The 20457-nt window shown below is 40.7% G+C and overlaps 1 protein-coding gene across 7 annotated transcripts in view; it reads left to right on the forward strand.

The window, feature by feature from the left end:
* Positions 1 to 20457, forward strand: part of Utx (Utx histone demethylase) — a 146427-nt gene that overhangs the window by 35820 nt on the left and 90150 nt on the right. For 4 of the 7 annotated variants that reach the window (XM_076308822.1, XM_076308842.1, XM_076308832.1 and 1 more), the window contains one exon: positions 6241 to 6306. The exons of the other annotated variants lie outside the window; for them this stretch is intronic. In XM_076308822.1, the coding sequence (XP_076164937.1) occupies positions 6241 to 6306 (66 nt within the window). The remainder of the gene's footprint in view (positions 1 to 6240; positions 6307 to 20457) is intronic. 7 annotated transcript variants of the gene reach the window in all.

A 20457-nucleotide genomic window follows, 5' to 3' on the forward strand; every position in this document is an offset into this window, starting at 1 on the left:
CGCACACGTAATGTCAGTCGTTACACGTGTTTCTTCTCGAGTTTCATTTTCAATGGACGTACGAAGACAACTTTCAACTACACCGGACGAGTATTTAAAATTTTCTTTATATTTTTTCGTGAACGTTAAAAATTCAATTTCCGCGTTCATTCGTAACGTTACGTTACATTTGTAAAAAATTTTCAAAATTAAATGAAAATTCTCTCGTTGGAACCGTGTCGTTTCTTTTAATTCGACCGATCGAGGTTCAACGGGTATTTATCATTCTGTACTCGGATGAAAAGATTTCTAACGAGTAATCGTCCAATTTACTCTCTAACGTTACTTCAATTTTCCCGTAATTTCGCTCGGAGTAAACGTAGTTTCTAACGAGAAAGTCTACTTTTTATACGTTTTACCGGCTCCGCGTTAGAGGATGCCCTTCGAGCCAAGGACGAGTGAATGGTAATGGCTTCCTAGCATCGAATAGGGTAATCTTTCGAGAGGTTGTAGGTAACGTTGCAACGATTGCAACTCGGGGCACGCTATGCGTGTGCCCGAGGTTACGCTTTCGTGTAGCTTGTTCGGAACGGAATAAGTATCACGGCGGAGGAGAGACGTTGCTCAATTAAGTAGGTGGTCCAGAGCTGTCAAATTAACGATAACTTAATAATACGCTTAGCCAAAGCCGTTATAAATTTGTCAAGCGGCAAGACAAATTTCTGCTCGTTTGCACGCGTCTTGTTATCCTAACTGAACGTTCGCGCGACAGCTTCCGGACACTTGGATTAATCAGTTTCCAGCTGGAGCATTTATCACAACATTTAGTGCCATTAATCTGTTATACCGGGTGGGGCAGTAACTCTGTTCATTTGAAATATTAACGGGACGGTCTGATGCACCGAAAGGATGTTATTTACAACTGTTGGACAACGGTGTCGGACACCATTTTATTCGTATAACGGGCAACAGTTTATTTATCGACTACGAATCAAGTTTTACGCGAATGGAAGTTCATCCGGGTAAACGGACGAAAAAAATCTTCGTTAGTTGTTCGTACAATTATTTAACCGATCGATAACCGGTGAACGTCCGTCAATATATTTTATTTTGTTTAATTTTCGTTGCACGGTATCGAGCGAGTATTATCGAATCGGACGAGAAGTACCCACGACGAGTGATCATGTTTCAATTTCACGCGTGCGCGCATAATTAAATAATTGACCTCCGTTGCGGCTATTAAAAAAGGAAGCGTGAATATCAGTTCACTACTTTGTATTCCCTTGAGGGAAAAAAATGGGAACACTTTTTATTCGGTTCGATAATAGAGTTTCTTTACGAGCGGAGAATCGAGATTCGAAGGTTAGCCGTATTTCTTAAGCAGAACTCGACAGTTTTTCCACTCTTGGCGGTATTCACGCGATTGAAAATCGTAGTCGAGGATTTTTCGTTTGTCATCGAGCAACGGTCGAACGTGGTCGTTGCGCAAGATTCTATAAGAAAGAACTAGTCCGGAAACGAAACCCTCGAGTGTACGATTTCTTCGTGTTGCGAAGTAACCATTGAGCGAGGTCAAGGTGGCAGCTGTTACCCGCCGCCATTTTTACGTCCGCTCCGAATTCTTTTCGTGTACGTGAAAGATGCGCACGCTATTGCAGGAAGTCGAACGAGCCGCAGGAAACCTGTGTTCGCCGTCGGCGTTAAATCGGACTTGTCGGTGATCGTGGGAAATGCTGGAAGGTGTAGCGAGAATAAAAGGATCAACCACCTGGAGAAAACTGGAGTAATTCTTCGTATCTAGGGTCGAGGCGAGAGAGCTTCCCGTTCGCTCGAAAATGGACACACGCTGCATTGTACGAGGACGTAATTCGTGACGGTGGATCCTTTTACTCTCGTTTATTTATTCTACCGGCACAGGAGAAACGTAATCCACGGTAGTGAATCGAGTTTCGAGGAAAGTAACGTTTGCACCGCGGTCTAGATGAATCGTTTCTTTCGAAACGAGCCCGTATAGACGGTAATTCCTTTTGAAAAAATACGTCGAAAGTATAGAGTACATTTTTTTTTTTTTATCGATAGCAGTTTTCGTTTTCGAGATCAATTTGGTTCGAAGATTGGCGGTGTACGCATCTGTGCGACCGAGAAACTTGTAAATCTCGACCTCGCGTGTTTCATTATCGAGCATCTGAACGTGAACTGCATCGAAGTCGTAGTGTTAGCGATGTTAACAAAAAAAAAACAAAAAAAAAACGCAATTTAATTCGACTTACGTTGAATGTATATTTACTTTAACGAGAAGAGTTACTTTTGGTTCGTATTGTGTATTTTGGATAGCTCTTTATATATATTTGTATATTTCTGTTTCGATCGCTAGTTGAAGAGTTTCTTATTTTAGAGCGACAAGGATATCAAATATATCCTTGTTTATTAAAGGACAAAATATTACGGTAGCTTGGATGACGTTCATTGCGTATTTTTCACACGTTCGTCGAAGACTGCAAGGTTGTGTTAATAAAAAAAATTACACCGAGTTGTTGGAATGTCTCGATCATAATGATTTGCTTCTCGTCCTGTCTTTAACATTTCAGTAAGGTGTATTTACACGAGTGCACGTTTCATTTTTTTTCTGTACTTTGTACAGAATAATAAGCAGCCAAGATCTTCCGTTCCCTTCTTTCTCTGTAATCTGCTTTTGGCGCTCGCATATTTTCACCGTTTATCAATTCCCCTTTGAAATATGCTGTCGCACCTCTTTTGGAAGAATTTCCCCGAACCTGTGACACCTTTTCCTCTTTTGCTTATTCTTCCGCTTTCGGTGCGATAATATTTTGCCTTTTGCCCTTGGAGAAATTTTCGTGCAACTTTATTCGAGTCTCGTTACCAGGAACCTCAATTAACTCCGGATCCGTAGGATGGAAATCCAATTGCCAATAAAGAAAAATTTCACCTTTGACAAAAAAAAAAAAAAAAATAGGTGAACTGTACACTCTGTGCAAATAAACATACGACTGTACGTTTGGATTAACTTGTTATAAAATCAATGATACCGGTGGCATACATCGGTACACGCGACCTTTTTTTTTATTTTCCACGCTCGGAGTTACTTAAAGGAAATCGCCTAGCAACGGCGAAAAAAATTAGCGAATAAATCCCCTCTGCGACCGGATTGTCTTTTCAATATCGCTCCCTTTCGTTTTCCGATTTTTTCATTGCCCCTTTTACCCGCTGGAACTGTTCGAACCCGCGAACGCGCTTCCTGTTTCGCTCGGCTTCTGTTGTCAGCTGATGATCTTCGCCGACACGTTGCTCGTGCTCATACGTACGGTACGTTCGTACTTGAAGGCCTCGTCCTTCATACGCGCACGCAGACACGCGTCTCCGTGTACAACCAACACACGCGGGCAAACGGTAGCACCGGGAAGGGGAAGAGGAGGGGAGGGGGTGTGTGTGGAGAGACGATGGTCGCGGAGGAGGTCAGAGTGGGGGACGCATTGCCGCATTCTGCGAACGTTATACATGCAACGCTCGTTGCAGCCTCGGCGTTGCGCTCGTTGCAGCGACGCGTAATCAGCGCTTACGTCACCTCGGTGTGTGCCGTTGGTGAGCGCGCGCGCATGTAACCGTGTGTGCCATTGCTCTTCCCTTTCGCTTTGTTTCTCCCTTTTTCGTCGTCTTTTTCATTGCTCCTCTTCCTTGTTTCGCGTTCCTGCGGGTTCACGCGCATGCGCCCGCTAATGCGCGCCCGTCGTGCGACGCGCGTGCAAATCCCCTCGCACATGTGTACGGGCACCGTCGCTCCGCACACCTGCATGTTTGTAAATACTTTTGGACACGGGATATTTGGAGGAGAATATTAAGGGACTTAAGAACACGAAGAAACTGAACCGTGTAAATATTCCGTGGTAAACGTATCGCGGTGTACACGATTATGCGAACGACTCGCGCGTGTCAGGAAATACGAAGGTTATGTTTTTCATGCGAAACGTGGCCAATAAATAGCACGGTTCGGAGTACGTAAATTTGGAGCCAACGTTGCGAAGAATAAGGAGTCGGTAGGGTCGGTGAAAAACCGAGGCGGTTGGAACACTCGTGTTTTAAGTAATTTGTGCCCCGCTCGGATAAAAATGTATCGGTGGGTACGCGTGTACACGAAAGATACGCAAATAAAACTCTCTGACGAAAACTTCCGTACCATTGTGTTTCAATACAGTTCTGTACTTTTGTACGTATTTCGTTTTGTCTTTCTCCTTTGTACTTTTTAAAATTTTGCCAACTGTACGGAACAATTCCGTAACAACGGAGGCGCACCAAACTGTATTTATCCACAAAATTAAGTTACCTACGCTCTTTCGAAATACGTGTACGTTCGTTACCTCAACTCCGTGTAGTTCGAGAGTCAAGAAAAATGTTAACCCGACGATAAATAGAAAAACGAGTATTGTAATTTTCATTTCAAACGGAACTTACGCGATAATGAATCCGCGTAACTTTACGGAGCGAACTTAATCGCATAACGTCGTCCGTCGAGGAAAAAGCGTTTTCACCACCCACGATTTCTCGTATCGCGCAAGCAATAGAGGCGTTTCAGGTTCGAATGTTAAGCGGCTCACCCCGTGCACGCGGTATCTATATACACGTTCGCGTATTATTTATGGGCATGATAATTCTGCATTGCATAACGTAATGTATCGCGCACGCGGAAGTCACGGAGCAATAATTAATCGTTAAAAGATAGTATAAATTGAACGCGTACACGGGTACCACGGTGCAGATGCGTGGATCTTTATCTTGGTGGCTCTTTACGCGTCAGATAGTTTAATGGATTCGTGAGCTGGAAAGAAAGGCGCTGCATAACGATAAGCCTTGGACCGAGTGCCACTCGCTACGGCGAGCTCGACGCGATAAGAAGCATTTTTGTTCGGGCCGGGCGCACGATCTATTCGCCGTTGCACACCTCGTATACATGAACGTGTTGCATCTGTACGAGCTGCATACGACCGCCACGAAACTTCCGCTCGCCAAGGAAATGATACTGTTAATCCGACGTCTCTCGGCTACCGTGCAAAACACCGACGTCGCGTTTAACTCTTTCAGGCACGGTTGCTAAACGCGCGAAACGATACAAAATAACTATAATTAAAAAATGGATTAATTGGATGTTTATTCATGAGAACGGAGTACTAACGGTCTCACCCTGCAATTTGTTCTTAAACGCGCGAAACGATACAAAATAATTAAAATTAAAAATAGATCGATCAATTATTTATTCATGAGATGGAGTATTAACATTCTCACCCTGCAATTTCTTGCTAAACGCGCGAAACGATACAAAATAATTAAAATTAAAAATAGATTGATTATTTGTGTAATTATAGGATGGAGTATTAACAGTTTCACCCTGCAATTTGTGGCTAAACGCGTGAAACGATACAAAATAATTGAAATTAGAAAATAGATTAGATGTTTATTTCTGAGATGGAGTATTAACAGTTTCACCCTGCAATTTGTTGCTAAATACGTGAAACGATACAAAGTAATTGAAATTAAAAAATAATAGATCGATTAGATATTTATTCACGAGATGGAGTATTAACAGTCTCACCGTGCAACTTGTACGAAGTTATTTTATTTTCTCACGGTGGGTTGAAAAATATCCCATTGTGCATACCAGGGTATTAAAAAGGTGGGGCATTTCTTAACCCACCGTGCCCCGAAGAGTTAACACCGACTTCGAACGAAAAATTTTGAGAGCGTGTTGCATCAATGAACCATACAAATTATGAACATCGAATTGAAAAATTAGTGGTACGTTCAAAAACGATTAACCAAGGCAACGTGACGGTTTAGTGTACAAATTTTGCGAAAGATCACCGAGTTTCGATATAAATGCAAGTTATAAATTTAAAAGATAGCGACGATGTTGAATCTTGGTTATAATTCCAAGCCGTATATCAAAGATCAACGGGTGTTACAACACAATTACAACACAATCTGTCAGTTACGCAAAATTATAGTTGATGGTTTTTGAACCGTGCGAATGAACTATTTGTTACAATTTTTTACATTTTGCCGAAGAACGTACAAGAGTTTCTTCTTATGTTATACGAAAAGTGACAATTATTTGGATACTTCTCGAACGATAATTCCTCGCGGTGTTTGCGCGATATAAATTTAATTATTAGTCTTACGTTCGCATTCCAGCTTCTTTTTTTTTTTTTACCAAGGAAAGCGCAAAGAATAAACTATCGTTATTTATTACAGGGGAATACATTTACGTGACCAACAGTTTACGGGCAGTCCGCATAATCTGCATTTTTCCATGACACGGTACGATGCATGTTAACAACATAGCAATTTAATGAGCCGAGGCTAATTATACTCACGTGAAAATTTCTCGTGTTGAGTCGCAGAAGCGCGATTTCAATAGATAATGAAACGAGAACTAATGGGAACGCTTCGACCCGTTTCCGGTCTCCGTGTTTTCTCAGTGTTTAACATTCTAATGACCGTTGGCGTCACACTGGCGTCACGTATAGATTGCGCGCTAAACAGTACTGGATATCTCTTCTGTATCTTGACCTTAACAGGAAAGACGTGCAAATTTATTATTTACTTTGTTATTATTACTTGTTTCCCTTTCGTAAAGATACTAATCTCATTGGCTGTACGTTCTACGTGTATATATTCCTGCGGTGCTATACCGGCCGGGAAGGTGTTAAAATGCTGTGAGATCACGGAGTGAGCTTGATCGTACAACGATCAATGGGCCGTATTTTTAGCGATGGGAACGCTGACTCGAGAAGATTTAAACGAAACGGGGCATTTCCCATTCAAGCTCGTCCTTAATCGTCTGAGTATACAGGCGCGACCACGAGCGCGGTATGTAGCTGTTAAAGTCGTTAAACTTTAATTGGCAATCAGGTCCAGGAGATTGCCACCTGCGCGTCCATGTTGCCGGGCATATGAATATAAACTTGTAGATCGTTGGAAACTGCACGATTGCATCGTTTTAAAAAGAACGAGCGTGTTCGTATTTCTTTTACTCCCGTCTCACGAGTCACGGATTCTTTTCGATCGCGACGAGCCCGGATAGGCGAAACGGAATTATTCCCACAACTGTTCGGGTTCGTTTGATTTGTAATAATTTTGTTTTTTTTTTCTTTTTTGTTTCTTAGAGAAATTTTCGCGTATCTGTGATAATAATTGGCGCAAATACAGGGCGTGGTAATAATTTTGCCTCTTTCTCTCTTAGAAAAATGTCAATACATGTACAATAATAATTGAAGTAAATATAAGAAGCAATAATAATTTTAATTTTTTCTCTATTAGAGAAATTTTCGTATATCTGCAAATTTTCGTACAACTTGACAAAATTTCTCCGCGATGAAAATTCTAAAATTCTAAAATTCTAAAATTACCGAAAGCACATTATTTTGTCGAGCTTCTTCGATCTGCATACTATTTTTTACACAAAAGTGTCTTTTGAAAAAATCGGAAAAAAATATGTTAAATTAGGGCAAAATCGCTACGGCCGCAAATTCGTTAAAAAAAAAAAAAAAAAAAAAATATAATTGTCGTCCGCCAATACCAACGCGGGATTACGCGCTCGGGCTACTTGTGTGGACGCGTAAAAACGGCACGCACGTGCTAACGCGAGGCACGTGACATTAAACTCGTTTCGCTCGAGACTATTAATAATACCCTGCAGTCGTACAACAGAACGTATTATTGCTCGTTGTTTGTCGCGCGTAACGCTCGCGACGGTGTAAGAGTTTTTACATAATTATTCGTCATGATTGACGATGCTTTAATAACTTTCGTGACTACTTTCGCGTTTGAAAACAACGGGACGTAGATAATTGCGTGTGAAAATTCAGGAAATTATCGTTACAGCCGCACCAGTAGGAAGGAATCGAATGCACTCTTTAAACGTGAAAATGAATTTAATTCGAACTATCGTATCGATTTTAGATCGAAATCTATCGAATTGTTTTGTTAAAATTATTGCTCGTATGTTTTCCAATATCGGGAATCATGGTCGGGTTTTTTTTTTTTTTTTGGTAAATAAAAGTTAATTTATCGCAACGAACGTAATTCTACTTAATTCATTGATTTCCAAAATATTCACATTTGGTCGGGTGAACTCGAAAGCTCGTTTCGTGAATATTATAACGCTGTGTGTAATTGCAGAGCTTTTATTTCGTCTTTATGTTTTTTTTACTTTCCTTACATTGTTCACGGACGGAACATTCGCTCGTTTAACGTACACTATAAACCTTGAACGTAATGAACCCAACGCGTACGTGTAACCAGCAGTTAAACGCACTTCCGACGGCGCACGCGTACCACCGGAAGTCGATTTATTGTTACGTTTTGCCGTGCCCGGTTCTTCGTTTCCGACCACCTTTCATCGAGCGCACTTGCAGCGAAGAAAATCGATATCGTTTTCTCCCTTTCAACTTTGCCCATTTCAAATATTATTCACTTCGCGTATATTCGTCCGTTTCGGTCATAATACTGCTCGGTATCTAATTATTCGAAGCAACGTATATTTATAAAATAGATTGAAATTAAAATACGAAAACTGTTGCAACTGAAATTACCTTTTTTTTTATCGAGAAACGTAAAAGTTAATCTTTGTAGATTTTCTGCACGATTCAACATTATTCGTTACAAGCACACGCATGATCGTAAAGGTTAAGATGTAATTTTAAATTTAATTAAGAACAATCTAAGAATGCGTTCAATGACTGGTTAATATTGACTATTTAATATCGAATTGTTAGCGGACAATTCTCGTTTACATATGATAGAGTAAAGGAAGAGAATTTATTAATCGATTTTGTGTTTGTATTTAAGTAAATAGTTTTTGAATTAATTAAAGAACAAAGGGAGTAAATGTAACATTTTATAATACTATAGAATGAAGTATTTTTTAAGAAATCAAATTTGTCAAGTTCTTGCATTGTTGCTCCTATGAGTAGCATTGACTTGATTTATTAGTATATAGCTTTGAGTGCTGGATGCTAAAAGAAAAAGAGATTATTTGTTACGTAATCGAAGACATTCGTATATCGAATGCTATTTATCGTAGCCTTTGCCTTTTGAGATAAGAGGTATAATAAAATACGTAATACTACGTCAAGAATTCTCTACAATTATTTATATATATATATATATATATATATATATATATATATATATATCGGTTTATATATATATATATATATATATATATAAATAAAAAAAACGTGTTACATTGAATGTTCTTAAAGTCGAATAGGAGTTCTAGGATTTACGTAGCTCAATATCATTCGTCGTAAAATCGTTGATACTGCTCTACTCTAAATATATACAATGTGCGTCCGTTTACAATCTCCGATTACAATGTTGTACACAGTTTATTTATGAGCCTATTAAAGATATCAGAGAGTTAGGAAGGAGAAACACGATAACGAAACTATTTTTTCAAATGATTAATAGCAGAGATTATAAGATCACTTTTTTCTTTTAAAAAGAGCAAAATATAGCGTGTACATTTAAACCGGATATAGTACTCTTTCAAAAAAAAAACTTTTGATAACAAGAATAAATAAAGATTCTACAATGTAAAAATAATTTTTCTCCGTAAATTTATGTCTACAAGAAAACGAAACGTTTTCAGTGCCAGTAGATCCAAACGTAACAATACAGGATCAGTATTTTTATTCAGATCCAACATTTCTAACGACAAATCGAAGATAAAAATATTTTTTTAGTTGTCATTCGTCAAACAGAGATAAGTATTATACAACAATAATCCTTGGATAAATGCTCGCTTCTCATCTCGGGTAAGTGGCTGCTAAGTCAATTTTTTGTCATCTACGGTGGACAATTGATACCGATAATAATAAATTCACGCAAGATCGAATCTTTGCTCAATGAAAGTCCACATTTTTTTTATCTTTCGCTACATCTCCGCGAAAGCATTGCCAATAGATTAGCCAGAGTTTTTGAACTGTCCAGTTGAACTTTCCAATGAAACTTCCAGAATTAGAAACCTTATTAACGAATAAATAATTAACGTACGACACAATTCAAACCTCAACAAACTCGATAACATTTTAAGGTAAATAGTAACACGACAGTGGCCACAAAAGTGTCCGTAGCAACGTTTCAATTTTAACGAATAAATATTTAATAATTTACCTGAACGTGTACCCAAATTAATTCAGTGTTTCCCAACCGATGTGCCACGACGCGCTCTAAATAGTTATTTCTCAACTGTAATACTCGACCCCGTTACATTCGATACAAATTCCTTCTTTCGTAATAAACGAAAACATATCTGAAAATAACATATTCAACAATATTACACTCTCGGTCCGAGAGCAAGGGGGAAACACCGATTTAATGGAACAAACGTCACGAACAATTCCCTGTGCGTTACTTTTGTTCCGTGTCTGGTATTCGAATCGAATTTAGCCCGTCTCTGACCAAGGTTGACAGAAGCACGAAGTTAATTTTTCATCGTCGTTCGATCGTCCCCTTTAATTGTCGATTACACGCACGTACTCGGCGAATGTTTGGCTGCGTACGCGGTTGTCGTCGCAAAGTGCGTCGCAAGTGTTGCAATCGGCAAACGAAATCCTCGTGTGTCGTCGAGCAAGAATAACACGATGCAAGGGCGAGACAATAAATGAGTAATGCTCTGTTTCGATTGAATAACGAGGGTCGACGAGCATCACCGAGCTCTCTCTGTATAGGGTTCGAAGAACCACCCCTCCACTTTCTCAACCCTCGACGCTTGTATTTTATTGCGACGCCGTTACACGCGCGCGCGGTCGTCGACGATTTTCGGAGAAACAATATTATTATTATTATTATTATTATTAATATTATTGTTATTAATATTCTTATTATTATTATTTCTTTGTTTTCTTATTTCTTCTTTTCTTTCTCCTCTTTCCCCGTTCGATTTTACGAGCGCGCGTTATTATACGCGCGCGAAGGCGAACCCCGCTATCGATTGCTCGCACGCCACCGGCGTGCACATCTACGTTATACGATTCCTGTTACGTTAGAACGAACGGTGCCCGTCGATAAACGGACACACCAATAAAGATCGTGTTACAGCTGTCAAAACAAGTATGCGTGGGTCTTGAAGCGTTCCGCCGCGCTTAACGCCCACGATTTTTGCGTCGGCTCGATGTCGTCCGGCCGGCAAATCGGTGCGCGAGAATTCTCGAGCCGCGAGAATCGTTCTCACTTTCTTTCTTCCCCGTGGTCAGACGGACGAAATTTTGGTCCGTGACGATACCGTTGCGTTAGAACCATCGAAACCGGCGAGGGTCGCTAACCGAAGAAAAGACGCAGTACATAGTAATAGGTTGTTCGATAAAACTTATTGAACAGTACTGTTCAATGTGGTACTGTTCATTGTAGTACTGTTCAGCGTGGTACTGTTCAATGTGGTACTGTTCAATGTAGTACTGTTCAATGTGGTACTGTTCACTGTAGTACTGTTCATTGTAGTACTGTTCATTGTAGTACTGTTCAATGTGGTACTGTTCAATGTGGTACTGTTCAATGTAGTTCTGTTCATTATAGTACACGTTCAATGTAGTACTATTCAATGTGGTACTGTTCATTATAGTACACGTTCAATGTAGTACTGTTCAAGGTGGTACTGTTCATTATAGTACACGTTCAATGTAGTACTGTTCAATGTGGTACTGTTCATTATAGTACACGTTCAATGTAGTACTGTTCAATGTGGTACTGTTCATTATAGTACACGTTCAATGTAGTACTGTTCAATGTGGTACTGTTCATTATAGTACACGTTCAATGTAGTACTGTTCATTGTGGTACTGTTCATTATAGTACACGTTCAATGTGGTACTGTTTATTATAGTACACGTTCAATGTAGTACTGTTCATGGTAGTACAGTTCAATGAGTTTTATCGAACGACAAAACTTATCGACTAACCTAATACTATACTGTTCGATAAGTTTTCTCGAACGATTACGGTCGATATCGAAGAAACAGTTGTTGAGGTACGAGATTAATTTCACAATGGGAGAACACAATTTTTTTTTTCTATATACTGGTTTATTAACACAGTTTCTTTCTCGATAAATAGTAAATCCTGAGTCAAAGAAACAGTTGTTGGGATACGAGATTAATTCCACAACGGGAGAACACAATTTATTTCTATATACAGGTTTATTAACAAAGAGAGTAACACAAAAAATATAACCATTCGTCACACGTGCACACTCTCTTTCTCTCGATCTCTCGATTCCACAATCGTATTACTATCTCTCGACCTCACGTATCCCATACACTATCGTCAATTTGGATCTGTAGCCTAATCGATACTTGAACTTATAATCTCTCAATCGTCCATATAAACGTTCGTATTCTCTCTCGTGATAAATTCGACAAAAATAACCTCACGCAACAGTTTCACCCCGCGTAGATGCAATCGAGCGATCGTCGTCCTTCTCGATCATTGGCGTACACCGGATCGAACTTCATTCATCGTTGAAAATTGAAACTTTGTACAAACGCCATTGTATCTTCGCGAGACTATTACCATAAGGATTATTAAGGATCGGCGACGCTCTCCAAATGAAAATTAACCCAAACACGATCTTACTGGAACTATTTTCAATCGCACGTTGTACAATCGTTCCGGAGAAACTTTCAATTCTGTATAATTAAAAATCGTCCCAACGAGGTCGTGTTTCGATTCATTTTAATAGTTCTCTTGTAAATATACAATGAAAAATATAATTATAGCAAAGTAGACGATTCCTTGTGCAACAAATTGAAATATTTCAACGACACGAATTATATTCGTAGAATAAAAACGTGACAACGTACGCCAAAGAGCGTACGTACACACCACCTGTTTAATTTACGATTGAATGCAATCTTCGTTAATTTTCGTGCAACCGAAATCGAAAATGCGTGCACACATCGCCTATTTAATTTACGATTGAACGCAATCCTTGTAAATTTTCGTGCAACCGAAATCGAAAATGCGTACACAAGTCGCCTATTTGGTTCCCGATTGAATGTAATCTTTGTTAATTTTTCCGTGCAATCTGGATCGAAAATGTAGTAAGAAGTAGAAAAGGTTTTGAACGCTTAAAAGTGAAACTTCTGATTTAAACGTGCTTTCAGCTCAAAGAGGAGGGTGGGAGGGAGAGACGTCTATAAACGCGGCGTTTCCGTGATATTCGAGGTATTTCATTTCCATCGGTTTCGATCGTGCGTATCTAGCAAGCACCGCGAAAGGAGAGAGAAAAAACGATCTACAACATACATACATACGTACATACATACATAGATACCCCCCTTCGGTTGTCATCCCTGGTGCTTGTGCTTCAGCCGAACGAACAATAGATTCTCGCGTGTGTCTACACGCACGCGTTGCAAGGGTTTTCGGTGCGCTTTCCGTGTGCACGCGTGGATCGTTCTTTGTGTGCCCGCGGACAAGTGTACGCGTCGCACATGTCACAGTGCACCCGCGAGCATCGGTGTTTCCACGGGAAAGTACACTCGAGAGCGAATGAAGGAAGGATACCACCACCACCACCACCACCACCGCCGCCGCCGCCCCGTTCCATTTTTTTTCTTCCTCTTCTCCTTCTTTTTTCTTTTTTCTTTCTTTCTTTCTTTCTTTCTTTCTTCCGCCGTCGCGCGATGGACCGGATCCTATGTGTTTCTACTTGAAATTTTTTTAAATAGCCGTCGGCAGAAGTAATTAGAGCGATTCACGGAATCCCACAAAGGCGTAATTCCTTGGGTAATTGGTATGATTTCGTGCTGCGCTCTTCGTAACGTGAATTGCGTAATTATCATCCCCGCGAACGCCGGGAACATCGAGGAGGCGTGCTCGACGAAAATTAAGATGAAACGCGACTGGATGGATCGAAATGAAACGCACTTTGCACCCGTTTCTGGGCACCGTGCGACGACTCGATGTTCCAACGATTCGTTACTTTTAACTTTCAACGTTACGGAATTATTCGCAACGGGCGACCGCGGAACGCGAAGTGTTCGAAATTGGCATCGAGATGCGTTTCAAAAGTCGCGAGACGAGTATTTGAAATCGTGAAACTATTTTTTTTTTCTTTTTTTTTTTTTTTAAAGTTTTGAAACGCGTTAAATTGTCGATTAAGGGAGAAAGTGCAAAAATGTATCGAACACGTTTGTGAGAAAAACGTCGTTAAATAGAAAGTACAATGTCTGGGAAAATGTACACCGGAACATCGTGGATCTATTGAAACAAAGATCGCTCTTCGAACCCCGCTTAAAGATACACCAGATTTACACACGTAAGTCTGAAGTACAACAATCTATTTCCAATGTTTATTCGATCGACGATGACTCGAATGAGCTTTTACCCGTTCAAAGTGGAACGCGTGATTCGACGATGTATATTTCAAATTGTAATTTTCAAATTCGTCGAAATTTGTCTATACATTGTATACCCGTTGCACGAAATTTCCAACCGGATAATATAATGTTGCTCGATTATTTGTACACGAGAGTGTATCGATTTCGCGACTGGAACGTGTATCGATGGCATCGAAACGCGGCGAGACAGTTGCGCCGGAAAATAAAGGACAATTTAATAAAATTCTTTCGCCGGTAACATCTACATACATGCATATAAATGATCCCCGCTAGATTATCCGCTCGCTCGCTCTCGCTCGCGCTCGCGCGACCGGTGGCTCGTTGTGCATGCGATATCGCGGAAAAGAAGAGCCCACACACGCTTGGCCAGTTTCTGCATGCGTGTGCAGACAGGGGTGGAGAAAGGAAGGGTAACGCGAGCGCGCGGCACCCCCTTCCCTTTTCACTGTGTACTCAGACCTCTTGGTTGGCAACCCTTCCTTCCAAAGCTGACAGTCTGAAAAAGAGGCGCGGAAGGGCTGCTGGTGGATATTCGAACTCGGCAGATGCCGAGTAGCGGCGTTGGATCGAACCCCAACCGATTAACGACTCCCTTCCGCTTTTTCTTTTCTTCGCCCCTCCCTCTCTTACTCTCCCTCTCCCTCTCTTCCTCTATAGTCAGCTCTATCTCTCTCCCCCTCTCCCTCTATCGAACTCTCTTGCTCTCTACCTAGCTTTCTCTCTCTCTCTAGCTCTCTCTCTTATTCTCTCTCTTCCCTCTCTAACTCTCTTTAACTCTCTTCTTCTTTCTCTAATTCACTCTAAATCTCTCTCTTTTCTCTGTAGCTCTATTTAGCTCTACTTAGCTCTCTCTAGCTCTCTTTAGCTCTCTTCTTCTTTCTCTAATTCACTCTAAATCTCTCTCTCTTCTCTGTAGCTCTATTTAGCTCTATTTAGCTCTCTCTAGCTCTCTTTAGCTCTCTTCTTCTTTCTCTAATTCACTCTAAATCTCTCTCTTTTCTCTGTAGCTCTCTTTAGCTCTCTCTAGCTCTTTATAGCGCTCTTTCTAGCTCTCTTTAGTTCTCGCTCTCTCTCTCTGTCTGTCTCTCTCTCTCTAGCTCTCTCTAGCTCTCTCTAGCTCTCTCTAGCTCTCTCTAGTTCTCTCTATTCTTCTCTCTGTCACCCCTCCGTACGCAGCGTGCGCGCACGTGCACGGAACATCCGTATGTCGCCCTTGCTGAGAATTCGCGAACGTTAAACGACTTTCAGGAAGTAGCCGCATTATTTGTTTAATTGATCTCGAGACGTCTTTAATAGGGCTCGCTGAGCGACGTGGGAACTTGTTCCGGGAGCGGTGGGGATTAATTTTAATATATGCCATGCTGGTGGGTACCACGGGCAACGTTGAAGATGCACTTCAACCCTTTGTGAGCCCAAGTTTTTGTTACTCGTGAAAGACTACGGCGAAAGATGAATGCGTTGTTCGACAGGGGAGGGAAAACTGAGAATTAGAAGGGTTCTCGGCGTACCTTGCGCCTATTTTTACGTGTCACGGCGATATGCACAGAGGTGTGCAAAGTAGTCGACTTTGGCTACGAAAAGTTTTTTTTTTCTCTCTCTTTTCATTGTAACGCTTTATTCAAATTATCCTCGACGAGTTCTCTCACCATTATTCAGTAGCAACGATATCATCCGACCTTACCGAATCGAATGAAAAAATTAATTCCACGGTAATCCTCGCTTTCGAGAGCTAACTTTTACACCGAATCTTATACCTGATCCATGCGCACGTTTACGAGGTGTATAAGCGACCCTCTTGTGAGATCCTTCCTGTTGTCGACTCGAGACAAAAATCGTTACCTATCTCGCTTTTTCCAACACCACGGAGGGTTTCGTTTCTTGAAAGCGGGGCGAACCGTACACGATCGACTTTCGGGTCAAATTCGACGAAATTAATTTCAAAGAACGCTGGAACATTTCCGTGGAACGATCGGTACAATCACCGTTGTTCGTAGCGTAATTTTAATAACGGACCCAGGCGACGTATCGGAACGGAATACGATACTTCTGGAATCATGCCCGAAAAATAATTCACCGAACAATTCACGCGTCGTGCGCCACGATCGTTCAACGTCCCGACGCGGTGACAAAGTTGTTCACAGGTGAGAAGTTTCTCCGTGTAATTGATCTTGTAAGCATTCCGCTGTCTATTTAGAGAAAGAAGACCGGTGCTAAGTTTAAATCGAGAACAACTCGACAACCTTGTCAAGTTCTCCGCTTTCAGTGTCAGGAAGATTATACCTCTTCGATGCCCGATAGAGCTAGCAATTACGCAACACGCCGATGGAATCTCGTACGCGCCGCGGTCCGCGACTTCGAATAATAATTATTAGCGCACTCGACGCGGACGAAGAAAAGAAAAGAGAGAGAAAAAGAAAATACCGGGCAATATAAACAGTAACAATTCTCGACGAGCATTCCAACGTGCGGTTTTCGAGAGAGGGTGTGCGCGCGCGCGTGTGTGCGTACCTGTGTGTGTCTCTACGAGTACCGGTGCAATACTCTGGCAACACGGGAACGCTTTTCGCGCTCGTTCGTACGTAAATACCCTAAGTAGCGCCTTTTGTCTTATTACTTTCAATAACCGGGACTTCATTGAAAGTGTATGTCAGAACGTAAAGACAAAAAGAGGTTGAAACGACCGGCGTGCTTTCGTCTTGCTACCCTCGAGCGTTTTTTTTTTTTTTTTTTTCTTAACGAAGCCTTTCGAGGTAAGGTAAATATTACGGAGGCTAATGGCACTCGACGTTAATGTTTACCGATGCCACTAATACCGGTTAATTGCATTTTATTTTTGCGTCATCTGTTTTAAACGTCCGGCTACTTAACGATGAATCTGGCGCGATGAAATGTCGAAATGTGACGCGACTCCATCGGAGACCTCGCGCCTTGTCGGGCGATCGTTCTTCGAACCGCGATGAAATTAAATTGGGTTACAAAATGGTACTGGAACCGCTGGAAGAGAGCTGGGAAGATTGCAAGAATTAATTTCAAAGATTTACGTTTCGAAGTTATCGAGTTACTACGTCACTTTCGAGGTATTTCGAATTCTCCGTTTCTTATATTCCATTTGGAATTTTGTTTCGTTCAAGGTCGTTTCAAGGTCGGGTTAAATGTTCCAAGAATCGATCTTTTTATTCCGGTCTGTGCGTCGCGTGTACCGTTAACGGATCAAAGCGTGAAAGCGGTTGGGACGAGTCGTTTGTTAATGGAAAATGGAAAATTTCGATATTTTTCGTAATAATTTCGCGAGAGTATTACGAATGGATTCGCGAGACTCTCCCGATGGAATTGAGTCCAAACAGGACCTAATTCGGACCACTTTTAATTATACCCAATTAAACATTTTTTTTTAGCGCGGTTCGTGTAACGTATAAATAAAAATCGTTGGAACTGAGTCGCGTTCGGACTGATTTTCCTCGGCGAGGCAGCGTCAATCTGTTTATAGTGCTCTCGTGGAGCTGCATTGAAAAATATGAGAATTCTAATTTTTATTATTGATCGGTAGTAATTGTGGACAAAACGTATAAAGATACGATTGATCTAAGAAACTTAAAAAAAATGTATATTGGAACAAATATTTTCCGCTCTGCGTTTTTATACTCGTTCCACGAAACAATTTAAATCGCCTGTGACACATTTTTCGTTCAGAAGATAATTAGGCGATGTTAGTTTTTCTCATACATTTTCTAAATTTTGAGCTTCTTTTTTGAAAATAGTGAGCTGCCGGTGATAACTTTATTCCTTTTCTAAATTTTGAGCTTTTTTTTGAAAATAGTGATCTGCCGGTGATAATTTTATTCCTTTTCCAAATTTTGAACTTTTTTTGAAAATAGTGATCTGCCGGTGATAATTTTATTCCTTTTCCAAATTTTGAACTTTTTTTGAAAATGATGATCTACTGGCGACAATTTTATTTGTTTCCTAAATTTTTAGCATTTTTTAAAAGAAAATAGTGATCCTCCGGCGATGATTTTATTCCTTTTCCAAATTTTGATCTTCTTTTGAAAATGATGATCTGCTGGCGACAATTTTATTCGTTTTCTAAATTTTAAGTTTTTTTATTGGAAAATAGTGATCCGCCGGCGATAATTTTTCTTTCTCCCTTTTCAAATTTTGTGCTTTTTTTTTTGAAAATAGTGATCTGCCGGCGTGCGAACTTTCGTCGTGAAAAAGGATCCCTTTCGCGAGGGTAGGAACAGAAATAAAGAAAATTGGTATCGAAGGGACACCGCACGGGCTTGGACGGAAATCACTTACAAAAGAATTATTCAACCTGAGTTTACGTTCTATATGCGCCCGAGTACAATGCTCCTGGAACATGTGCGTTTATCGAACCGACCGTTCCATGCCGAGTTATTTTTGTGTGTGCTGCTGCTGGCTTTCAGTTCGATCGGAATTGTTATCGGCTCTTTTCCCTCGATGCACGTATTCGAGGCGCCTTGCTTTCACGGAAATTTTTCGTTTGCACCGGTGAATGCCGTCGCCTCTCCGGTTACAGTTCTCAGTGACGTCGGTGAACGATGTCATTCGATTTGCCGTCTTTGCAGCAAGCATTGTCGTTCGTTGAAATTTTTTAGAACGCTTATTTTTCTCCCTCGAGGGTCCGGGGTTCGTAAGAAACGGAAGAATTCATTTACTTCGAGACGAGATTCTGAGATTCTCTTCTCGTAATTTTTTCTTCGATTTGAAAAAAAGAAAAGGTATTTGAAATCGTCGGTGGAACATTGTACTTACCTCGAAACGAAATACCGATATAGGTGCAACGATGTACGCGAATAATTTCGAACGAGTATCTCTTGGAAATAAAACGAATTTTCCTCGATTTTAATTTTTTATTCTAGTTTATTTTAATTTCATTTTAAGGTAAATTTGTACTGTCCGGTACACGTGTTAGAGATGACTATCGTGTTTTCGAGGCCGTTCACTTCGAAGGAAGATCTCGAAGTGTCTTCTTTCGAATGCAGTTTGCAGCTATTACGAACGAAACACGTGTACTCGTTAGTAACGAATTTCTCTTTCTGTTTTTCAGGTAAGTGGTTTTACACCTCGCTGTGCAAGCATCCAATCGAGTTAAATTAACTCGCGAAACCAGTGAGTAGCCCAAACTTTTTACAAATTTATTTTCTCTCTTCAATTGTCATTATCGTCGATCGTTGCTCGTACGCGAATCGTTTACTCGGAAACTTGAATCTGTGAAAGTGAACTCTTCCTATATTTAGGTATACTTTTCTCTGGTTCAAACTTAGGGTGCGACGACTTGTTTCAAAAGAAAAGATTCGCTGGACTAGCCTTGTTCAAGAGTCCATCGCAAAGCCAGACCTGTATCGGCTAACAAGATTATAGTTCAAAATCGATATTCCGAATTAGGGAAGGTGACGTAAAAATCGGGAAAAATCGCACAAGCAACGGACTTGTTCCCGTAAATTGAACCAAAAAATAGACACGAATAATTGACAAAAAGTAACGTCTCGATAATTCCCAATGTAAAAACCCTTGAAAACTCTACGAGATACGAGGAAATGTCTCCGTGATTCTCAACACGGTCGAAATTAATTTCATCCGTCGTCTCTTGTTTTCGTGTACTCGTATTTTAATTTATAAGTTTTCAAACGAGGAGTAAAAATCTCCCGTAAGTGCCGCGCCCCGAATTAAGCTGCTCGAATAAATTAATATAATCGCTATAATAAAAATGTCTTCGCGCGCCCTTCCCCGATAAATTCTCTCGGGTTACAATGTGGGGTGTGTTATCGTCGTTCCAAGACAAACACGATCTCCCCCTCGGAAAAGTACCGCGCGCGCGCGCAAAGAAAAAAAGAAAAAAGAAGAAAAAACAAAAAAGAAAGGAAAGAGGAAGGAAAAAAAGAAAAAAAGAGGATAGAACTCGCGACCAAGTTCGCCCGACTCGAATCTGGGACACCCTGTAGCCGAAGATCAATAAGAAGAGCGGACAGATTCCGTCGCGTCGTCGTTGCACAACTCTCTCACGACCACGTAGCTATCTCGCCTCATAATTAACGGCACG

This window comes from Ptiloglossa arizonensis, chromosome 1, assembly GCF_051014685.1.
Source record: "Ptiloglossa arizonensis isolate GNS036 chromosome 1, iyPtiAriz1_principal, whole genome shotgun sequence".
NCBI lineage: Eukaryota > Metazoa > Arthropoda > Insecta > Hymenoptera > Colletidae > Ptiloglossa > Ptiloglossa arizonensis.